The following is a 20,788-nucleotide window of genomic DNA, read 5'->3' on the forward strand; positions in this document are numbered from 1 at the left end:
GAAAAGAGTCACAAAGAATAAGTGGTATTTCTAGGACTTATAACACCTTAGGTCGAACAATTATTCAATAGCAGTTAATGCCACACGAAAAAAAAAAGTAAAGAAAATCATTATATTCCGCATTGCAAGTTAATTTCCAATCAAACTTGTTCCGAAACCTTTTCGCTTTGCCATTCCAATGAAAGAAAATTAAATGCGGCAGGTAAGCACAACGAGAAAAAAAGTTTTTTCATGTTTTTTCCCCGTAAAAATACCTAACTGATTTAATTAATTGAAAACATGCGGTGCCTCAATTGGGTTAGCGTTTGGAGTAGTGGTTGGGTACCTAATTTTGGTATTTGAAGCATATATTTTGCAAATATACATTACATACTTGCTTAACATACCGAATTTCACACCAATTCTTAAACACAAGTTTCACCTTTACCTTTTGGTTTTAACTTCTAGCTCGTCATATACTATTTTGCATAATAATTTGCAAACCTTACAAACCACACAACATACAATACACGTGAAATGGCTTGCGATTATCAACCGTTTGCTTTTTAACTTTATTTGATATTCTAACGGCGTCAATAACATGTTATAACGCTGACTGTAAGAAGTATACCAGCGTTAAAGTTCATCTTGCTTACTTTAAACTGATTGGCTCATCATTTAGCAGCGTTATAACTCGTTAATAACGGCGTTACAGATTTCACAAAATTTCAGACGTAGAAAACTTTTGAACATTGCTCAGACAGACGTTTCAAAACTGTGACTTCTAACCGTTATAACGCGTTAAAAAGCTTCTTTATAGTGACCGTCAATCATTGAAGCGTTATACAGGTGTTATAATGCTTATTCTAACCGTTATAACGCGATATAAGAACTGTCTCCACCATCATTTCACAGTATACAATCTAAGGCGATCTTTTTGATTTTTACGATCCCTTTTTTAATGATTTTTAAACTATCTAGGGCGATATTTTTAATTACTGCGATCCCATTTTCATAATTTTTAAATGATCTACGGCGTTCTTTTTGATTTTTTCGATTTTGCTTTCATGATTTTTAAACAATCTATGGCGATCTTTTCGATTTCTACGATTTCTACGATTTAATGCAATCTTTTATATTTCTACGATTCCGTTTTCAGGATTTTTAAACGATCTACGGCAATCTTTTTGCTTTCTACGATCCTGTTTTCATGATTTTTAAACAATTTATGGGGATCTTTTCGTTTTCTACGATCCTGTTTTCATCTTACAATATGTCAAACAGGTTTTTGATAAGATCGTTATCGACGAAATGAAACATTTGCAGCTACTATGATTTTGGAACGCTTGTTCCAAAACATAGTAGCTAAACATAAATGGAACCATAACACATTGCTGTAAATAAACTTTTTTTATAACAACGTAATATAATCGTACGCTGGCTAACACTGACGATAATGTCGTAAGTTGGAAATAAACTAAATTAATAATAAAATTTCTGATCTACAGTTTACTTTTTAAACTCGTTGAACGCGAAGTCAAGTTATTGTTTATGATCAAATTTTTTTTAACGGGATTCAAAAGTTTTATTTTCTTTCACAGTGGAATTCTATATTGGACGTTTCATTTATGGGAGATGGTATCATCAGAAATTTTGATACCCAATTTTTAGGCCAAAATCTACATTACATATTCCTTAAAATTTAGAATTATGGTGTTACTTGGTGGAGAAAAGTTAGTTTTGTTTGTTACAGAAAGCTTGATGGTTCCATGGTCCTTCTTTGAATTATATGTATAGCAATATGCCGCTTCTTTTTGGTCACATTTGATAGTGAAGTTACCTAAGAAATAGGGTCCGTATATACGTCACAGCTTACCCCTGGATCCGCTTATCACTTTTTCTGATTTTTTGCACTTACAATAAATACTACAAACTGACATAATGGTGTAAAAATTATCTTTACAAATTTAATTTGGTCCCACAAGTTGCAAAACTCTGGTTTCAAAATCAGCTTAAAATATGGTTTTTCACATTTTCTTAAAATTGATTAGTTTCTTTTTTGATATACTTGATTGATGAATTTATAACCTGAGAACAGATGATTTTTTACAAATTTCAGTTCATTTCATGTTGGAGAAAAATATGCTACTAGGCCTTCATTACCCCAAATTAACTGTAAATAAGGTTTTTATGTTTGTCTTATCGTCATTCTCCACCTATGTAATGTCTGTTTTCCATGCTAGGATGGGTTGGACAGGGTATATTAATAACCCTCTTCCAACCTGATTTAGACTGTGTTAGATCTAAACTCAAATTCCTCTGCATCGGTCTACCTCTAGGCTTTGCCTCAGGAACCAATAAGTCTCTACACTTTCTTTCCCATTTATCCTTCTCTATTCTTTCCAAGAGTTCCAACCAACTCACTCTTCTAATCTGGATAACATCTTTAATGCTATGGATACCCAGCCTGGTTCTTAGTTCCTCTCAACTCTTTCTGTCTCACAGACTGCTATTACACATTCACCTAACCATTCTCATATCATTTCTTTTCAAACGGTCAAGGTCTTCCTGCTTTACTGCCCATGTCTCACTACCATACAACATAACACTTCTTACAGAGGCCTCATAAAACCTTTGTCCTCAACTGTTCTGAACTTCATCGACAGTGCTTCTGAGACTAAAACAAACAAAGAACAAAGTGTTAACATGTATTTATTGTCATATAGAACAAGGAGTAAGACAATATCACTGACCCTGTAAATATAGCTAAGGTGTTGGGTTATACAAGAAAGATTGAATATGAGTATTAGATGAAAGTATCATTGAGCAAGGCAGAATATAAGAAAGCAAGAGAAGCTGTTGGATTCCATCAAAAAGATTATAGACTATCAGAACAAAAGATTACTGAGGAAGAAGAATATCAGAAAGTCTTATAGAAGAAAAAAGGTTAGTGGTTTTATTAATTATCACAAAGTACAGAGCCCTGATGTACACAAACAGCTACACTAAATTCATCACTAAGTATCCTGACACGACTTGTAGCCTTGCTGTACATAGACTGTACCATCTTAACTAGCCACTTATTCACATCAATTTTCTTATAGCCCGCCAAAAACTTTAAGTGGCACTCTATCAAAAGCTTTTTGTAACTCTACAAAGACAAAGTAGAGATTACTTATCTTTAAAGGGGCTACGAACTAGTTAAAATGCTCACATTCTATATATCCCGCGCACATATTAAAAATCCAGCAAACGCATTTTGCACAATGAACAGACCAGGGCACTTTGCTCGCTGTTTCAACATTTTTTTCCAAAAGTATATTACAAAGAAATATTTCAGCGAGACTCATTCTGGATGCAAACATGACCAAGGCTGGGTAAGATAAATCTATATGTGTGAGTATATGTATTACATACATGCCGGAGAAATAGCCAGTTTTGTTTTTCACCGCCATCAGCTCGACTTTCGTGAAGTCACTAAAGTCGAAAACCAACAGCCGTTCGGTAGCCCCTTTAATAAAGACTTTTCCTGAAGCTATCTGAGTAAAAATATTGCATCTGTAGTGCCACGCCCTAGGGTAAAACTAAATTGCATCATATCCACTTCAATTCTTTCTCTATCAATCACTAAACTTCAACCCACTATAATTACTTCTTTCTAATGCATCACCCTTGCCCTTGAAACAATTCACTATTCTTGAAACAATTCACTATTACACTCGACTGCCAGTCACTTGGGATAACACTATACTTTATGTTATTAGCAAAATCCTAAAAATAAAAATATTTCTGACTAAACCTAAAAATCTAGGTAACTAGCAAAACTTTCTGGGTCATTTTTTATTCTTTTGTTTGCTTTTTTATCTAGAAACTAATCATCTAAAGTTAAACAAGAAGCCCTGGGGGCTCTAAGAATTTCCCTGCGCTACCAAAATATTTGATGAAAACCTGCTAATTCGTTGTGTTATTGTGCCAAACATTCGAAGGGGTTTGGTGCATGAACCTCTGAAGATAAAGCCCATCAGTGACATTATATCTTACAGCAAACGCAAACAAAACGAAACGTGTCATAATAAACTTACATTTTAAAAGAAATTGCTAACAAAAAATACAGCCTATCATTCATGGTTGAAAGTCTTGCGATTGAAACGTTTATGGTCTTAAACGGCATTAGTTGACAAAAAATCAAAATTTTGATGTGACCATCATTTTCAGCATACTTTTTTTGTCAATTGTGCCAAAATTTGTCAAAAATAAAGTAGTTTATTTTTAGACCAATTTTTGCCTAAAATGACATTTAGGTAACAAGAAATCAAAATTTTGATGTCACCATCATGTTCAGCATACTTTATTTGTTTACTGTGCCAAATTTTGTTAAAAATAAAGTAGTTTTAATTTTTGGACCTATTTTGGCCTGAAATGACATTTAGGTAAGAAGAAATCAAAATATTGATGTCACCATCATGTTCAGCATACTTTTTTTGTTAACTGTGCCGAATTTTGTCGAAAACAAATACCAATTTTGGCCTGAAGCGTCAATACTAGACTTCCCAGTAGTTAAGGAGCTTGGGTACGAAGTTTACATCTGTGACGGACCAACGTGAAATCCCAGGGTCGATTTTTTCTCAAAAAATGCTCCGAAAGAAAAAAACGATGGTTTTAAAGAATTTCCTACGCCTTCGGGCGCGGAAATTCAAAAAAAAACAAAGACTAAATTATCCCCAAAGTCTGTGATTCGCTATTTATAGTTCCATTCTGAAATAAAAAAATCGAGCTAAATAGCTAGTTAGCACAACCAATATAGGATTATAAGTTATAAGGCAATAATTTTGTAGGAGATTAGCCATAAATTTAAATGTCATTTTGGCAAAAAAATTATGTTAATCAATTAACCTTTATGATAAAGTTTGAATATGACATCATAATTTATGCAACATAATAAAATCTGAAATTCTTTAAATGTAAAAAGAGCTTTTTAATCATTTTATACCTTGGTTTCCTTTAAAGTTGGAGATTTCCCAGTCTGTCAAAGTTTCTTAAAATTTAGCCTTTTTAAGTCTTATATTTTCGACCAACCAACCTATAGCACCACATTAACCTTCTACGTTACCATTTTGACAGTTTCAAGTAAACTATGGCGCCATAATAATCTCTACAGACCTCTTTTCATAGTTTTAAAGTAATCTAAATAGACTTTTTAGCAATTACGGTCCTGTTTTGGTAGTTTTACACAACCTACAGGGATGTTTTAGTACAAAAAAATTACCATTCATTATCAGCACAACAAAAAAGTTTATTTTGTAGTTAATGAGTATCTTTATTTAAAATTCCTCTGAAGTACAGTACAGTACAGTTAAGTTAATGTTTTCATATTTTTGATTGCTGTTATTTATGAATTCTATAGACTCTGTGCTGAAAAATTCTCAACAGGTTATTGTTATTATGAAAGTTATTATTCCTATTATTCCTTAGATGTTTGTTTTTCATGATGTATACATGACTTAAAATGTCCGAAACTCCCCTCCACGATAGAGAAACTTAACAAAACTTTGCACACGTACTCATCGATACCTTTGCACCTTACGACTACCTATTATTTTCGCTGAAGAAGCTGAGATAACCAATCTGTTTGATTGCTATTTGAAAAAGAAAAAGCTTTTTACGCGCCTAAGAAACATGTGCTCTTTAAGCCCTATGATTGGATTCGATATCGATGAACAAGCTGGAGTATAATCAATATGGCGTCCTTTAACTCTGCCCCTTTGAAAGGAATGACTCGTACCCTTTTGAGTTCGGTTTAGTTGAACAAAATCCGTTTCGTTAAAAACATAACTGGAAAAGAAAATTTGAAGGAGTATCAAGCATAGCTCATATTAAAATAACAGTCTACAACAATATTTGTGATTAAATTCTTAATATGGTCTTCATTCTTTCCCAATTTCACAAATATCAGAAGGAGAAAAAGAAAGAAACGACCTTGTTTAAATAAGATTTCTGATACATCCGAAATCTTAATAAGTACAAGATGGAAAAGCTGAACTTTAAAATATTTTTTTTAAATTTTTTTCCACTATTTCCTTTATACCTGCTATTTCCCAACCTTTCAGGCAGATCTGCTTCTCATCAGCTGCATCATTTCGTTATACATCTCTATTAACCAATTTGTGTGCAATGGTTTGATAATCTAAAGTTTGAGCTAAAGACAGACCAGTCTTCTATGGTTTCTAACTCTTGACTGTTTTGTTGTCCATTGTTTGAGTGATTTAATCTGTGTACCAATTGGCGAATTTTTTCTTCATTATTCTTTTTACATAACCATTAGGACCCCCTCGACATCAAGTGGTTGAAGGATGTAAGTAAAGTTTGCTGGAACACTCTGTAGCAAAATGTGGTTATCAGCCAAGACCTTTAAAATCGGATTTGTCATCTGACCTTTAAATACATTCATTATTAGCAAAGCAGGATGACTTTTCTCCAATCCGAGTGAGTTCCTTTCTTTCTCGACATATGGAATAATGATTTCATTTAGCCATTTAATGGATTCTTCTTTATTACTATAGGATTTTGGATTCCACTCAATGAAAATGTTGTTGGAAATTTTACTCTAGGTAGACTTAGCTGCGTTTTTTCGGCATAAATTATGAGGGGGGTAAAAATTTCCTGTCAAGGATTATTGTAAATGTCAACGTGATCTTTCTCAGTAGCAAAATGTGGTTAACAGCCAAGACCTTTAAAGTCGGATTTGTCATCTGACCTTTAAATACATTCATTATTAGCAAAGCAGGATGATTTTTATTTGAACCTTTTATCGGTACAGTTTCCGCATCTTTTGTTGCTAAGGTTCTGTTGGATACTGGGACATATTTCGAAGGTGTCTGGTCAAGATTAAGAACCATTGATAGTGGAATGTTGTTATTCTCGATTTTTCTTACAATATCATGAAGGTAGGAGGTTACAAGTTCTTTACAAAGAGCTTTAAGAAAGGGAACTTCGAAACAAACTCTGTGCCCAGTTGGATCCACTTATATCAATATGGTCGAGTATCAAAGGTCATATAGTTTTGCAGCGTTACCAAAATCAGAGAGTTACTTCCTTTGTTGACTAGCAAAGTCTTGTCAATTGAGGTAAAAGGTAGGTTGTATGAGGCCTGTGTAAGAAGTGTTTTGTTGTACGGTAGTGAGACATGGGCAGTGAAAGGAAAAGGAGAAAGGAATGATATGAGAATGGTTAGGTGGATGTGTAACGCCAGTCTGAAAGACAGAAAGAGTTCAGATGAGCTAAGAAGCAGGTTAAGTATCCGTAGAATTAAAGATGTTATCCAGCTAAGAAGACTGAATTGGCCTGGGCACTTGCAAAGAATGGAGGAGGATAATTGGGCAAGAAAGTGTAGAGACTTGATAGTTCCTGGGGCAAAGCCCAGATGCAGACCGAGAAAAACTTGGCAGGAGGTTATAAGGACAGACTTGATACAGAAGAAGTTGAGTTTAGACCTAACACAGTCTAGATCAGATTGGAAGAGGGTCATTAATATACCCTGTCCAACCCATGCTAGCATGGAAAACGGACGTTAAGCCGAGAATGATGATTATGATGAACTATATTGTCTGCCGAAAGAAGAGAATATAATGGGATCTTCTTTTGAAAACAAACATGCCAAACTGCCTATGGAGCCTGTATGGCCAAAAAAGAGGAAAACTCCAAAGCAATGGAAAACCATCAAAAGGATGTAAAGATATACAGAACTTCTTCCAAAAAAGGCAAAGGAAAAACGAGACTACACAAAAAAAGTTGAGAAAAACAAAAACCTTTCAGATACTGATTTCGCTGTTACTATTGACTAAAGTGACTTTTTATATATTTTTATTAGGATACTTTTTATAACTATTTTTACCACGATTGGCACTGTGGTAAACATTTTGTGCAATTTCAGGACAACATTTTAGTTGGCCAATCCAATAGACTCCTTTGTTTTTTATTATTGTATCACCAGAAACAATAACAACAAACCATAGGCAAAAAGGGTGTGCACACATTTGAAAAGTTCTTTAGGCATGATAGAAGACTGCATATGTCAGATGTGTTAAAACTCTCCCTAAGACAGTTGAGAGAGATGTGCGATGCAAGTTTGAGTGTGGTTTTCCTTAGCTGGTGAAATCCTAATGATCGGGACTGCAGACCACACCAATCATAGAAACATATCCCACATAGTTTTTTGGGTTTTTTTTACCTCACAGAAAACCATTAGCCACTTTTGAAGTGGTCCCCACCATAGTGATTGCAGTAATTTCATTGAATTAAGTAAACTATCATAGTTTGTTTCTGAAAAACGTTAGAGTTTATTGAGTCCTTTGTGAGGGAAAGAAATATATATATACCTGCTTTTTAGTTTCTTTAGCATCTAAATCTTACCTGCCTACTCTCTGATCAGCAAGCTGCTTAACACGATACAACTGCTTCTTCATCTCCCCCTATGAAAGATTTATAATAGCCTTCTTCTGTACTTCACTTTTTGTTATAAACTAAAAAAAATCATGCAGCTGTATTCCACAGGTCACAGGTTAAAATTTTAAAATGTTCCAAATTATGACAATGCAAATAATTTTAGCCATTTCCAGTTTCGTGATGCAGCGCCAATACAAAATACGCAGTACAGAAAATTTTTGACATTTTTTGCAATCTTTAACACTTGTCAGAAGAACCCCCACGCCCCTTTCAGTCTTTTTCAGGAATTTTAGAGTAGGTGTGCGATGATTCTCACGTGTAAATCAAGTAATGCGTGCGATGAAAACGTGAAGATGTAAATGCAAAGAATGTTACACATGCGATGTGGTTAGTAGTTAATTATTGTCCTAACATTCTTTGCACATGCGTTTTATATATCGCATGCGTTACTTGATTTACATGTGCGAATCATCGCACACCTACTCAAATATTCCTGAAAAAGACTGGGGGTTCTTTGAGATGAAGTCCTCGTAATTGCCAAAATTGGGTATTTTTTCTTAAAGTTTGATAGCAATAGAACTAAAAAACTCATTAAATGAATTTGCAATTTCACCTGGGTCTGAAATTATATTATTAAATTTATTTAGAAAGATCTTAGGTTGATTTTTATTTGATTTATTAATAATTTCATTTATACCCTTCCAAGTGGCTTTAGAGTTTTTAATGTATTTCTTTAAAGAACTTTTTATAAAAGTTTTTTTACTGAGTTTAATAAGAGCAACAATTTTATTTCTGTATACCTTACTCCATGAAATTAATGAGTCAAGAAATTAACACGACTTAAACTTCAATGATATTATATTGAAACAGGCATTTAATTAATGCAGTTGGGCAAGGTTGTTTTTTAAAATGCATTTAATTAACATGGATTTTAGGATGTGCGATATCACACGAAGCAAAACTTACGGCAACAGTCGAATACACGGTAGTAAAGTGGTTTCCTCTGTTACAAGGTGGTTTGGAAATCTAAATAAAAGTTTTCTTTGATTGGAAAGAAAATGGTAAAAATTTCAAAATTTTGGAAGAGAAAGTATGCTTTTAGTAAATTTTCTACTTGGATCAAGAGTATGAAGATTATACAAAAGCCATTTTAAAAAAGATTGCTGAAAAAGAGAACATGGTTGAGCTATCGTCGGATGAGGAAGACATGGTAGAAAATTTGTAAAAAAAATTGTACTGTTGTTTTTTAGGCTTTTACATATATAGTAAAAAAGTCACGAAATTAATAGTATTTAATTAGGGAGTCATGAAATTAACAGTCTTTAAATTAACAATGCATTTAATTAACGGTCATTAAATTAACGCAAATTTTGAAAAACCATGGTAATTTCATAACTCGTTAATTTCATGGAATAAGGCATTTTATATTGACTGTGTAAAATGTCCTTATTTACTTCACTTTTAGTTTTTATAAATTTTTTAACAAAGAATCTCTTCTGAGTATTGATTTTTTAATCCCTTTGGTTATCCATGGTTTCATATTATTTTTAGCCTGTTTTGGACAACTTTTTTGTGGGTGTGCACAGATCTATCAGTTCAGTTTTTCGATTAAAGAAAGAATCAAAAGAAAGGCTAGGCTTTTTATTGTTAAGATTTAGCACCTTTTCCGAGTCAGTTAAATTAAATATTGTTTAAAATTGATACCGTTAAACTCTTTCCAATCCTTGTATAATTTTTCACTCTTAATGCTTTCTTGACGAAAATGTTTGTAAAATAGTAAATTGAATGAGATGGTCTGATATGCCAATAGTGAAATTACCAGATAAAGATTTCATGTTATTGGGGGAAATAAAAATGTTATCAATCAGAGTTTTTGATGTTCAACATACTCGTGTGGGCAGCGTAATATATATAAGGAATTTAAAGGTAACCTAAATCTAAGGTGTCAAGAAATCTGTCAATATTTGGATTTTTACTAGTATTAATAAGGTCAATATTAAAGTCACCCAAAAGAACAAGTAGTTTATTTTCTTTGCTAACCTTGCCAAGGCCTATCAATAAGAAAATAAGACCCGAGCAATAAAACGATCCTCCAAAGTTACAATAATTTAAACTGGGTGAGCAATCTGAATAAATAGAATATGTTTATAAACGCATATTTTATCACAAAGTCTTTCTTATCTATTTTATTTTATCTTTTTTATATATATTTTGGTTATTTTTCACTGTAATAATACCTTTGCGTGAGCAAGAGCAATTGCTCTCCTCTTATTGAGAGGCCTGCTTGTCTAACAAAGAGAATGATGTCTATAAATTGAACCAGCTATAATATTAGGATGATTTTTCACAATAATTTCTGCAAAAGTTGATTCTAGTAATTTAGATGAATACATTAAATCCTTGAGGACAGATCTTTTTAAAGATCTAAGGGTATTTTTTAATTAAAAGGAGAGTTCCTACATGGGTAGCTTCTGTTGGGGTATGAAAACAGTTATAAGCCTTGATAGGAAAGATTGAAGGAAGTAGTAGAAAGAATTCGTTTTTCAGAGAGGGCTATAATACCAAAATTAAGTTTAAGACTCGTCAAGAAAAGTTCAAGACTATCAAAATGTAAGTTGAAAGAACTTATGTTAAGATGGAAAAAAGATATATTACTGTTTAAAGATAAGGAAAGTTTGTTAAATGAGTTAGAGTCATAATACTTGGAATCTAAAAGATACCATGAAACTCACTATAATCATTAACAATTATCACCGTAGGAATGGGTATTATGAATATTAAAACTTTGTTCAGCGGGTTCATTATTCATAGGAAAGAGCGTGCGATTACATCTAGCTATAACATGACCAGATTTCACCATCATCATCAGAATCAATAAGTTTCTAAAAGTCAGGGATACTAAGCTTATTACATTTACGGAGAACCCATAAATTGCAAAAATTACAGTAAATAGCATCATTTTTTACCTCTTTATCACAAATTGAGCAGGGAAAACAACTTTCCACTTTTACTTTTTAGCACACTAACAAAAGTCGAACTATTAGTCTAAAATATTAAGAAATGCGTTGCCCGGATAATGAACATTGGCCTGATTGAGTACGGCAGCTTGCCCCGGTTAAGAACAGGGCAGAAAATACATAATCAGGGCAACATAATCGGGACAGGCCGGCTTATTACTCAAAAAATATTATTTGGCACTTATAAAAGGAACATAATCAGGGCAGTTTATATACGACAGTGTAATATTATTTCTCACTTATTATAGAACGAACATAATCGGGGCAGGCCGACTTATGTATGACAGTCAAATATTATTCGACAATTATAGGACTTAAATAACACAAATATAATTGGGGCTGACTGCTTTTATATCATTCGTGGCAAATACTAAATTTTGGGATTCGCAAGTTTAATAACTTTTCACCAAAATTAATTCCCGCAAAAAGAATAATTTAGGTTCCGTGAAATTTAGTTGCTTCAAAGTATATTATGTTGAAATGTATTTACTACAAGGGTAGTTTATACTAAGAACAAGAAGCCCTGGGGGCTCTAAGAATTTACGCGCGCTACCAAAATATTTGATGAAAACCTGCTAATTCGTTGTGTTATTCTGCCAAACATTCGAAGGGGTTTGGTGCATGAACCTCTGAAGATAAAGCACACCAGTGACATTATATCTTACAATAAACGCAAACAAAAGGAAACGTGTCATTAAACTCACATTTTAAAAAAAATTGCTAACAAAAATACAGCCTATCATTCATGATTGAAACGTTTATGGTCTTAAACGGCATTAGTTGACAAAAAATCAAAATTTTGATGTGACCATCATTTTCAGCATACTTTTTTTATTAACTGTGTCAGTTTTTGTCGAAAATAAAGCAGTTTTAATTTTTGGATAAATTTTGGCCTGAAATGACATTTACGTGACAAAAAATCAAACTTTTGTACCATAATCATTTTCAGCATACTTTATTTGTTAACTGTGCCAGATTTAGCCGAAAATGAAGTGGTTTTAATTTTTGGACCACTGTTTTGGCCTAAAATGGCATTTAGGTGACAAAAATCAAAATTTTGATGTCACCATTATGTTCAGCATACTTTATTTGTTAACTGTGCCAAATTTTGTTGAAAATAAAGTAGTTCTAATTTTTGGACCAATTTTAGCCTAAAATGACATTTAGGTGACAAAAATCAAAATTATTATGTCACCATTATGTTCAGCATACTTTTTTTGTTAACTGTGCCAAATTTTGTCGAAAAAAAATACCAATTTTAGCCTGAAACGTCAATACGAGACTTCCCAGTAGTTAAGGAGCTTGGCTACGAAGTTTACATCTGTGACAGAGCAATGTGAAATCCCAGGGTCGATTTTTTCTCAAAAAATGCTCCGAAAGAAAAAAACGACGGTTTTAAAGAATTTCCTATGCCTTCGGCGCGGAAATTCAATTACGTCGACACTTTTTTATTTCGCCATGTCTAGTTTTTAGGGGTGTTCTATCTTCCAGAGAATGTTTAATTTACAAAAGCTTGAAGAAAATGCCAATCACAGCCTGTCTCCCAGCTATTTATATCAGCGTTCATAATCCGGTCACCACGACATAACAGTGCAAAAAAAACATAATCGGACCGTGCGTACATAATCCGGCTGTCCCGGTTGTAAACAGGCCGTTTTCGCAATCTGGGCAGAACAGAGCTATGATTTACAAGGTAGTGGCTAGATGCAGCGCGACTCAGAACCATCATATTTTTTTCAAATACACTTCATCTCGGAGGTCACCCTCCATCAATGTTTTTTGTGGAGAAGTTCGAGCGGATAGATGAAACTTAAATTAAATCATCATTTTATCTTTTTTTTTAAAAAAAAGTATGTAAAATGTAAATAAAAAAACAATATATAAAAAACGCTTAGTAAAATCATAATGATAAGAAAGAGAAATACACTGTTTTGAATGAACATTAACACTTTCCACACTTCCATTTAACAGCCTCGTCATCGTTTTTAAATACTTTTAAAGGAATGGACACACACTTTCTGTGATACCATTCCTCGCATTTACTGCAAACAGCCATGAACATCTTGCTGTCAGCTTCGGCGTCTTTAGTGAAAAATGGTCGACGACAAACACAAAAAACATCCTGGTAACTGCAGTTTTAATTTATCATCAATTGTTACTCCCAAAAGTTTTACGGACCTTTCTGATTGTATGACTCTATCGCCCTGACCAACGCTCTGTCTGCACCTTTTTTCTGTGCGAGGAAACGGCGAAAACTTTTCTTCAACCAAGCATGAAAGAAGATGTTTTCTCATTTTGGCAATGTCGAATTGTTGTGACCTACAGGAGTAACGCCAAACAATGCATCGACAAGAAAAGCTGTTAATTATTTATGTATTTTTAACACGTGACTCTTAAAGCCACGTGTGACGAATGTGATGTAGATGTACAGAAAATATTTTGTTGATATAAGACACGTTTTCATGAGCAGGGGCGGATCCAGCATTTGTAACATGTCAGTCACTTTTTTTGCGAAGCAAAAAACGGCGCAGCAATTTGCTGCGCCCAGAACAGCTGTGGGTCCTGGGGGGCGCTGTAAGCCCCCCATGGGGGGTCCGGGGCGCAGCCCCGGAAACTTTCGCTATTTTGAGCCTCTACGCACTATAAACGGCCTAATTAATGTCCAAATTATTAGCTCTGTTAGAGATGTTTTTTGTTTCGAATGGACAGCAAAATAACAAACAATCTTGTAAAGGGTTGCAAAAAAGTGTAGGAAAAATAAAAACAACGGTTTAAATTCATATATTTTAAGACTGTTTCGCCCAATATCAGGGCTCGTCAGCATGCCTAGGAAACAGCTAATAACGTAATATTAGCTATTCCAGACATGGACAGTCTGCTCCAATCAACCGAGTGCTATCAGCTGGAGCAAGCCGAACTCGGAAAAGGGGGGGGGGGGTTAAAGAAAAGGAATTGATATAAAAATAGAAAGTTATTAAAGCCCCTGACAGGGGGCTCCTAGAACAGGTACTATCAGCCGGAGCAAGCTGAACCTGCAGAAAGATAAAGACACAACGTAAACAAGAGGAAAGGGAATTTATTTTATATAAATGGTTACTATTTTTTTCAATTAGGAGTGGGTAAGATTTAATTATTTATTTATTTATTCATTAATTTGTTCTAGATTGTATAGTGGAAAAATTTATATTAATTCAAGTCTTCTTTTATCTTTAGCAAATTTATTTAAAACTTTATCAACATCTGGCACTATTTCTTTGTGAATATACATAAGCGCTAGCCCGTTGAGGCGTTCAGATACCATAGTAGTGCGAGTATAATTTTTAAGTTTTCTCATAGCAGAGAAAGAGCGTTCACATTCACATGTGGTGACAGGAATAGTGGCTAAAATTCTTAGGGCCACATGCAAATTAACAAAGACATTTAGATTAATAGACTTCAACGTTTGAGCAATAGTTTGGGGTCTATTTCCTTTAAAATCAATCCAATACTTCTCCCAAATTTCTAATTCAGCATTAAGCCCAAGTATATTTGGAAGGTCATCTTCATAGAAAGAGACAAAAGACTTGAATTTCTCCTTCCAGTTTGTTTTACCTCCAGAAATCAAAGAAACCATTTTTGCTGGAACAATGCATAGGCCATTATAAGCATTTAGAGAAAACAGTTGAAAACGATTCTTCATTTCACTATTTAAATGGTCTAAAAGAGGATTAGTAACTGATTTTTTATAGTAATCAGAAGTTGAAAAAGAAGGATGATTATCTCTTGTGGTTTGCCTTCCAACAGTCCTTTTCTTCTCCTCCACAATTCCTACTTTTTCACAAAGAGAAAGAGCCTCCTCATACCACCTATCATGAAAATGTTCCACATTATTTCTGGTTTGAAGGAGAACATTTTTTAATGTTTGAATAAGCTCTATGCTGTCCATAACATCAATTGTTCTATTTTGTAGCAATTGAGTAACTGGAAGTGTTATGTCAAATACGTTCCTTGTGATCACCAGAGTGACAAGAAATTCAAAATTAGCTATTTGGTGAAAAAAACCAACAGCTTGTTTTGATGTGTCATAATTGAACTGCCGATTTAAGTTTAATTTCATCTCTTCCAAAGTAATATAAATAGGCACATATAACTCTTGAAAGAGATCTAAACCAGTAATTCGTTCAACCCACCGAGTACGGCAAACATCCTTTAATTTAGTTTTTTTAGAAGTCGGACTATATTTATCTATGTTAATCATAAGGGATTGCTGTCTTTTTTGAGAATAGTTAAAGAAATAGGAAATGTGTTTTATTTTAGCCATCACATGGGCAACTAAGCTGATTGTACAAGATTTTCCAACTGCTAAATTTAAACGATGACTGTTGCAATGAACATATATAGCCTTTTTATTTAAATTAAGAATATGGGCAGAAAGTCCATTCTTATACCCAGCAACAGCACCTGCACCATCATATGCTTGACCCCGACAATCCTTAATATTTAAAGTCAGGTTATGAAGTGACTTTAAGAGAACAGACTTCAAGTCTTTACCTGCCAGCCCCTCATCACGATGAATATATTGAACAAACTCCTCACGTATATTCAAATTACTGTCAACAAAACGTAAAACTAAGGACATTTGCTCTTTATTAGATAAATCAGCAGCTTCATCTGCCAGAATAGAAAAGAAAGTGTTTGATTTTACTTCTTGGATTATTTCATCTAAAATTACAGATCCACAACAGTTGATTAATTCATTCTGGGTAGTTTTAGAAATGTATGTAGCATTTTTGGGACAAGTTTTAAGATGGTCAGCAAGAGCTGTATCTCCACCTTGTACTCTAAAATTCAAAAGTTCAACAAAATTTCCTACCCGACCACCAGAAAATTCTCCTAATTCACCATGATATTGTGAGTCATCACGGTGACCTCTTAAAGCATGCCCTTGTCTACCAGAGTAAATAATGGCCTGAACAATTGGTATCAATTTCTTTCTGTTCTCAGTAATTTTCTTCTGATGGTTAGTATCAAGAAGCACATCAATCGGCTGAGAATTACCAAAATAGTTAGCCATAAAACTAGTAAACGTAGCAGATGTGTAAGCATGAAGGCCAGTACTTGACTCATGTTTCACAAAGTTGGCACAAGCATCAGGCCAGTACTTAAAAGGTTCAGAAAACAGTTTTTTAATTTTACTTAATTTGGAAGAAAACTTGTGTCCAAACAAAACACATGGCAGACAATAAGCTCCATCAACCTTGGGTGAATAACATAACCAGGAAAACTTTGTTAACCACTCAAAACGAAAAGACCTATTTGTTTTCGGAAATTTATAAGAATGATCAGGTTTATAAACATTTTGGATAAGTTCATGAACTTTTAATGGATCATCCTTTATTTGAAAAACTTTATCTGTGTAATCTGAGACATCAAAATAAGTTTGAGGATAGTTTAAAGATGAACACAGAGGATGACTAGTAGTTGTGTCTGGTGCATTGGACAATGCACTATCACAAACAACAGTATCTGAATTAACTTTACTACTACCAGCAAAAGGAGGCATGGAAGAAACATCAACAACAGTTTTGTGCTCCTCTTTTATTTGGGGTAAGTCTTTTTTCTTACAAGTAGGCAAAATAAGTTTGTCGCTGCGCTGGTCTGTCCAAAACGACAACTTTGATTGTACCTTCCCATCTTTTGGGAACAAACAGGGTTTTTTAGACTGCGGCAAGATTTTTTTGGAATGTTGAATTAGTTTCCTTTTGGTACCATTAGGAAGAAATAATACTGGCACAAAATGGTTGGCTTTAAAAGTCTGACCACATTCTGCATGAACACCTTGCAGACAAAACAAAATATGAGCATCAGTAACTTTATCGTTTAATGATGTAAACATGGGTTCAATTTTGCAGTTAAATAAAAGTTTATCTCTCTCATCACCACAGTCAGGGAAATAGGAAAAGATGTTTTTTAATGTTACCGTAGACAAAGCAAACATGCACAGCAAACTACACCAAGTCTGGTTAGTACAGTTCAAAACAGCTTCATTTCTCACAAAGTCTATTGGTGTTACACCAGTTTCAGTTGCAGAAAAAGACATGCTCATATGTAAAATACAATTAAAAGATTTAAATGACTTACCTTGATGTTTTTCATAGCAAGAAACTAAAACAGGATGCTTACTATATACCTCAGGGTGAAGAAAAAGTTCTAACGAAGTTAAATGTCGCAGCTCGTCAACCAGTGTGTTGTCGCCAACAAGAAGCAGGGACATGGAGCTGTACAAACAATTCCCAGTGGCTTCAGAACTAAAACAAGAAAGGAAACTACATGCATGATTAACCATTATGTCACAACCATTTACAAACTTATTTTATTCAACGAAAAAGTAAATTGTCAAAACTAACTTCACATTCATGCAAATATTAATTTAAAAGCTAATCTAGATAAAGAATACATAGCCACACTTCAAAATGACACTCTAAATGTTCTTAAAAGCCTGTGGTTTATTTACTATATATATATATTTACTTCATTGGTTCAACTTTTTTACAGTTTAGCTACTTAGCTAGGCTATAGTTATTAAATCAAATTTAAAAATATATTTAAATATTATATGTTATTATTGCAATATTATAACAAAAAATCTTGTACACAACAGCATGAACATGATCCTTTTAATCTCTAGCTAGCTACTTTGTTTTGCCGAAATTCTTTTGAATCAAAGCTATTAAAACAATTATGCAAAAGATCATTTGGCAGATGGCCAAAGAAAACAACTTTGAATGGCCTATTAAATAATTTATTCAATATATAAGTGTTTAAGATAACAAAAGAATATTATTTATCTCACCACAAAGCAATTGCAGAACTCCCTGGGTCTTTCCTCCACAATAACTTTGGAAAATAAACCTCTGCATTAAAATTTCGAGATATTGTTCCATCGTTTAAGCTTTGGTAAAGATCTTTGTGACACAAAGATTTGATTTTTTTTAATGATTTCTCATAGATTTCTTGCATATACAAAAAATTATTACTTCTCATTTCAGCACGTATTCGGTCAAACATGTCGTAAGTCGCCATGCTTTCTATCGAAAAGAGAAACAATACGCCCTGATCACCCATTATAAAGTCCTGCATGCTTTCATTTGGTCCGAAAAGCCTTTGATTGCTTTCATTTGGTCCGAAAAGCCTTTGATTGCTTTCATTTGGTCCGAAAAAGCTCACCTAATTGCTTTCGTTTGGTCCGAAATTTTAATTACACGGTATCGGTTTATGAAAGCTTTAATTATTATAAGAAAATACAGGCTGAATCACACTTCGAATACCGTAAATATTGGGTCAAAGTCGTCAGTTTTTGTAAACCAATCAGAATACGTTATTTCGGCCGGCAAGCCAATCAATTTGCATGAACATTCTTCGGATGTCAGTCGCTTTTTGCCGTATCCATCAACTCAGTCACGGAAGAGGAAGGTCCGTAAAATAAAGCTCAACGGACGCAGGGCCTGCGGGATCACAGTACCCTATTATTTTTTACGACTCTTAGTAAAAATTATGTCAGTCGCGTGACGGCGCTGACGTACACTGGATCCGCCCCTGATGAGTTCCTTTTTACGAGATATTACATGGTCAAACCGAGCCGGATAGTTTTGATATCATTTATACGTTATTTATTAAATTATTTATTATATTAAAAAAGGAAAGAAGACGTGGTTGTGTGTGTTAGAAGAAACAGAGTATTATTTATTTTGAACGTATTATAAACAAACATGTTGCCTTTGGAAAAGAAGTTAAGAATAAGAAACACGTTAGTAAAAAAAAAAAAAAAATAATAAAAAGAAATAAAACCTTGTTATGAACATTATCACGAAGAAAAACTTACGTTATTGCAAACGTTGAACACTACGATAGAGAGCAAACTTGGAAAATTTTTAAGTATTACGGAAGAGATTTCCGAAATTATTGAAGAGGAAGATCATCTAATAAAAGATGCTCAAGAAAGTAGTGACTTTGAAGTACGGGTAAGAAATGAACTGCTAATACTTGATCGTTTCCTAAAATAAAAACAAGATAGAAGTGACACAGTCAGTACGAGGTCAGTTAGTGCTTCAAGCTCTATTAAACTGCCAAAAATTGAAATAAAAAAATTTGATGGCGATCCAACTAATTGGTTTTCATTTATTGATTCTTTTGAAGCAGCAGTTGACAAAAACGATCACTTGTCTAATGTTGAAAAAATGAATTATTTGTTAGGATTTGTTGTTAAAAACTGAGTAATGATAATTATGAGATTGCTTTAAATTTGTTAAAAGATCGCTTCGGAGATCCGCAAATGATAATTTCAGGACATATGAATAAACTATTAAACTTGGAGCCTGTCATGGCTATTTCTGACGTTCGTAATTTACGCCAATTGTTCGATATAACTGAGGCGCAAGTGCGTAGTTTACAATCTTTAGGAGTTCAATCTCAAAACTTTGGCTCAATGCTTATACCTGTGTTATTGCAAAAACTGCCAGGAGAATTGCGTCTGATTATTAGTCGCCAACTTGGAAAAAACGCATGGAAAGTAAGCGAGGTAATGCAAGCTTTTAAAACTGAATTAGAAGCGCGAGAAAAAGTTTCAACCGGTCAGGAGGAAAGCCCTTGTTTTTCTGGTGCTTCCCTTTATGTTGGAAATCGACGGAATTTCGATGCGAAAGAAAGAAAATGTGCTTTTTGTGAAAACCCAGGGCACAAACCGCAATTTTGCTCTATTGTTTCCAAACCGACTGCGCGCTCTTCCATTTTAAAAAGGAAAGGATTATGCTTTTATGTCTACAGTCAGGCCATGTAGCAAGACACTGCACAGTTAGATGGAAATGTTTTAAATGTAAGGGACGTCATCATGTGTCTATTTGCAATAAGGGTAATCGAGACCAGGATAGCAATGATCAGAATGAAGGTGAGGGAACTTCAAATAACGTGGCGAATACTGAATGTGATTTTAACACAGTTTTGTTACAAACTGCGTCTGCGGAAATTTTTTCTGATGATAAAAACTGTCACAGGTTTAGAATTTTGTTTAATAGTGGCAGTCAAATGTCATACATTTATCCGCAAGCGGCGGAAAAATTGAAATTGAAAACAATCGACAAAAAACAAATGTGTCTTAAAACGTTTGGAGGAGCTAAACAAAACAAAACTTTGGACATGGTTAGATTTACCGTTAAAACAAAAAATGACGAAGAAAATATTACGGTAAACGCGTTCGTATCCGAAATATGCTATCCTTTGACAAACCAAAACATCGAGGGTGCAAAATCTAACTACCCTTCAAGTGGTTAAAACTGTTTCAATGGAAGGTCCAGAATAACAAGAATTTTGAAGTA

General features: G+C 33.9%; 2 protein-coding genes across 5 annotated transcripts in view; both read right to left on the reverse strand.

Annotated features, from left to right (window-relative positions):
• LOC130648965 (rho GTPase-activating protein 44-like) overlaps nucleotides 1-11,487 on the reverse strand; it is a 51,301-nt gene extending 39,814 nt beyond the window's left edge. Inside the window, exons 1-2 of one of the 4 annotated variants that reach the window (XM_057455119.1) lie at nucleotides 11,388-11,487; nucleotides 8,389-8,498 (exon numbers count right to left, since the gene is read on the reverse strand). In XM_057455119.1, the coding sequence (XP_057311102.1) occupies nucleotides 8,389-8,441 (53 nt within the window). In that variant the 5' untranslated portion in view covers nucleotides 8,442-8,498; nucleotides 11,388-11,487. Of the gene's footprint in view, nucleotides 1-8,388; nucleotides 8,510-11,153; nucleotides 11,178-11,387 lie in introns of those variants that run through there. The other 3 variants (XM_057455120.1, XM_057455118.1, XM_057455121.1) reach the window with 3 other exon arrangements.
• Nucleotides 11,488-14,345: 2,858 nt separating this feature from the next.
• LOC130648963 (52 kDa repressor of the inhibitor of the protein kinase-like) lies at nucleotides 14,346-18,988 on the reverse strand. The gene is made up of 2 exons (XM_057455116.1): nucleotides 18,271-18,988; nucleotides 14,346-17,725 (listed from the first exon to the last, which is right to left on the reverse strand). Exons 1-2 carry the CDS (start codon nucleotides 18,555-18,557, stop codon nucleotides 14,620-14,622), a joined length of 3,393 nt encoding a protein of 1,130 aa, XP_057311099.1. The 5' UTR covers nucleotides 18,558-18,988; the 3' UTR covers nucleotides 14,346-14,619.
• Nucleotides 18,989-20,788: the final 1,800 nt, after the last annotated feature.

Source organism: Hydractinia symbiolongicarpus, chromosome 7, assembly GCF_029227915.1.
Source record: "Hydractinia symbiolongicarpus strain clone_291-10 chromosome 7, HSymV2.1, whole genome shotgun sequence".
Lineage (NCBI taxonomy): Eukaryota > Metazoa > Cnidaria > Hydrozoa > Anthoathecata > Hydractiniidae > Hydractinia > Hydractinia symbiolongicarpus.

Bases quoted from the DNA above. Each gene is read 5' to 3' on its own strand.
- LOC130648963 (XM_057455116.1), bottom strand. From the start codon at position 18,557: ATGCAGGACTTTATAATGGGTGATCAGGGCGTATTGTTTCTCTTTTCG. The intron at 17,726-18,270 runs GTGAGATAAATA...TTCTTGTTTTAG, and splicing joins AGTTCTGCAATTGCTTTGTG to TTCTGAAGCCACTGGGAATT.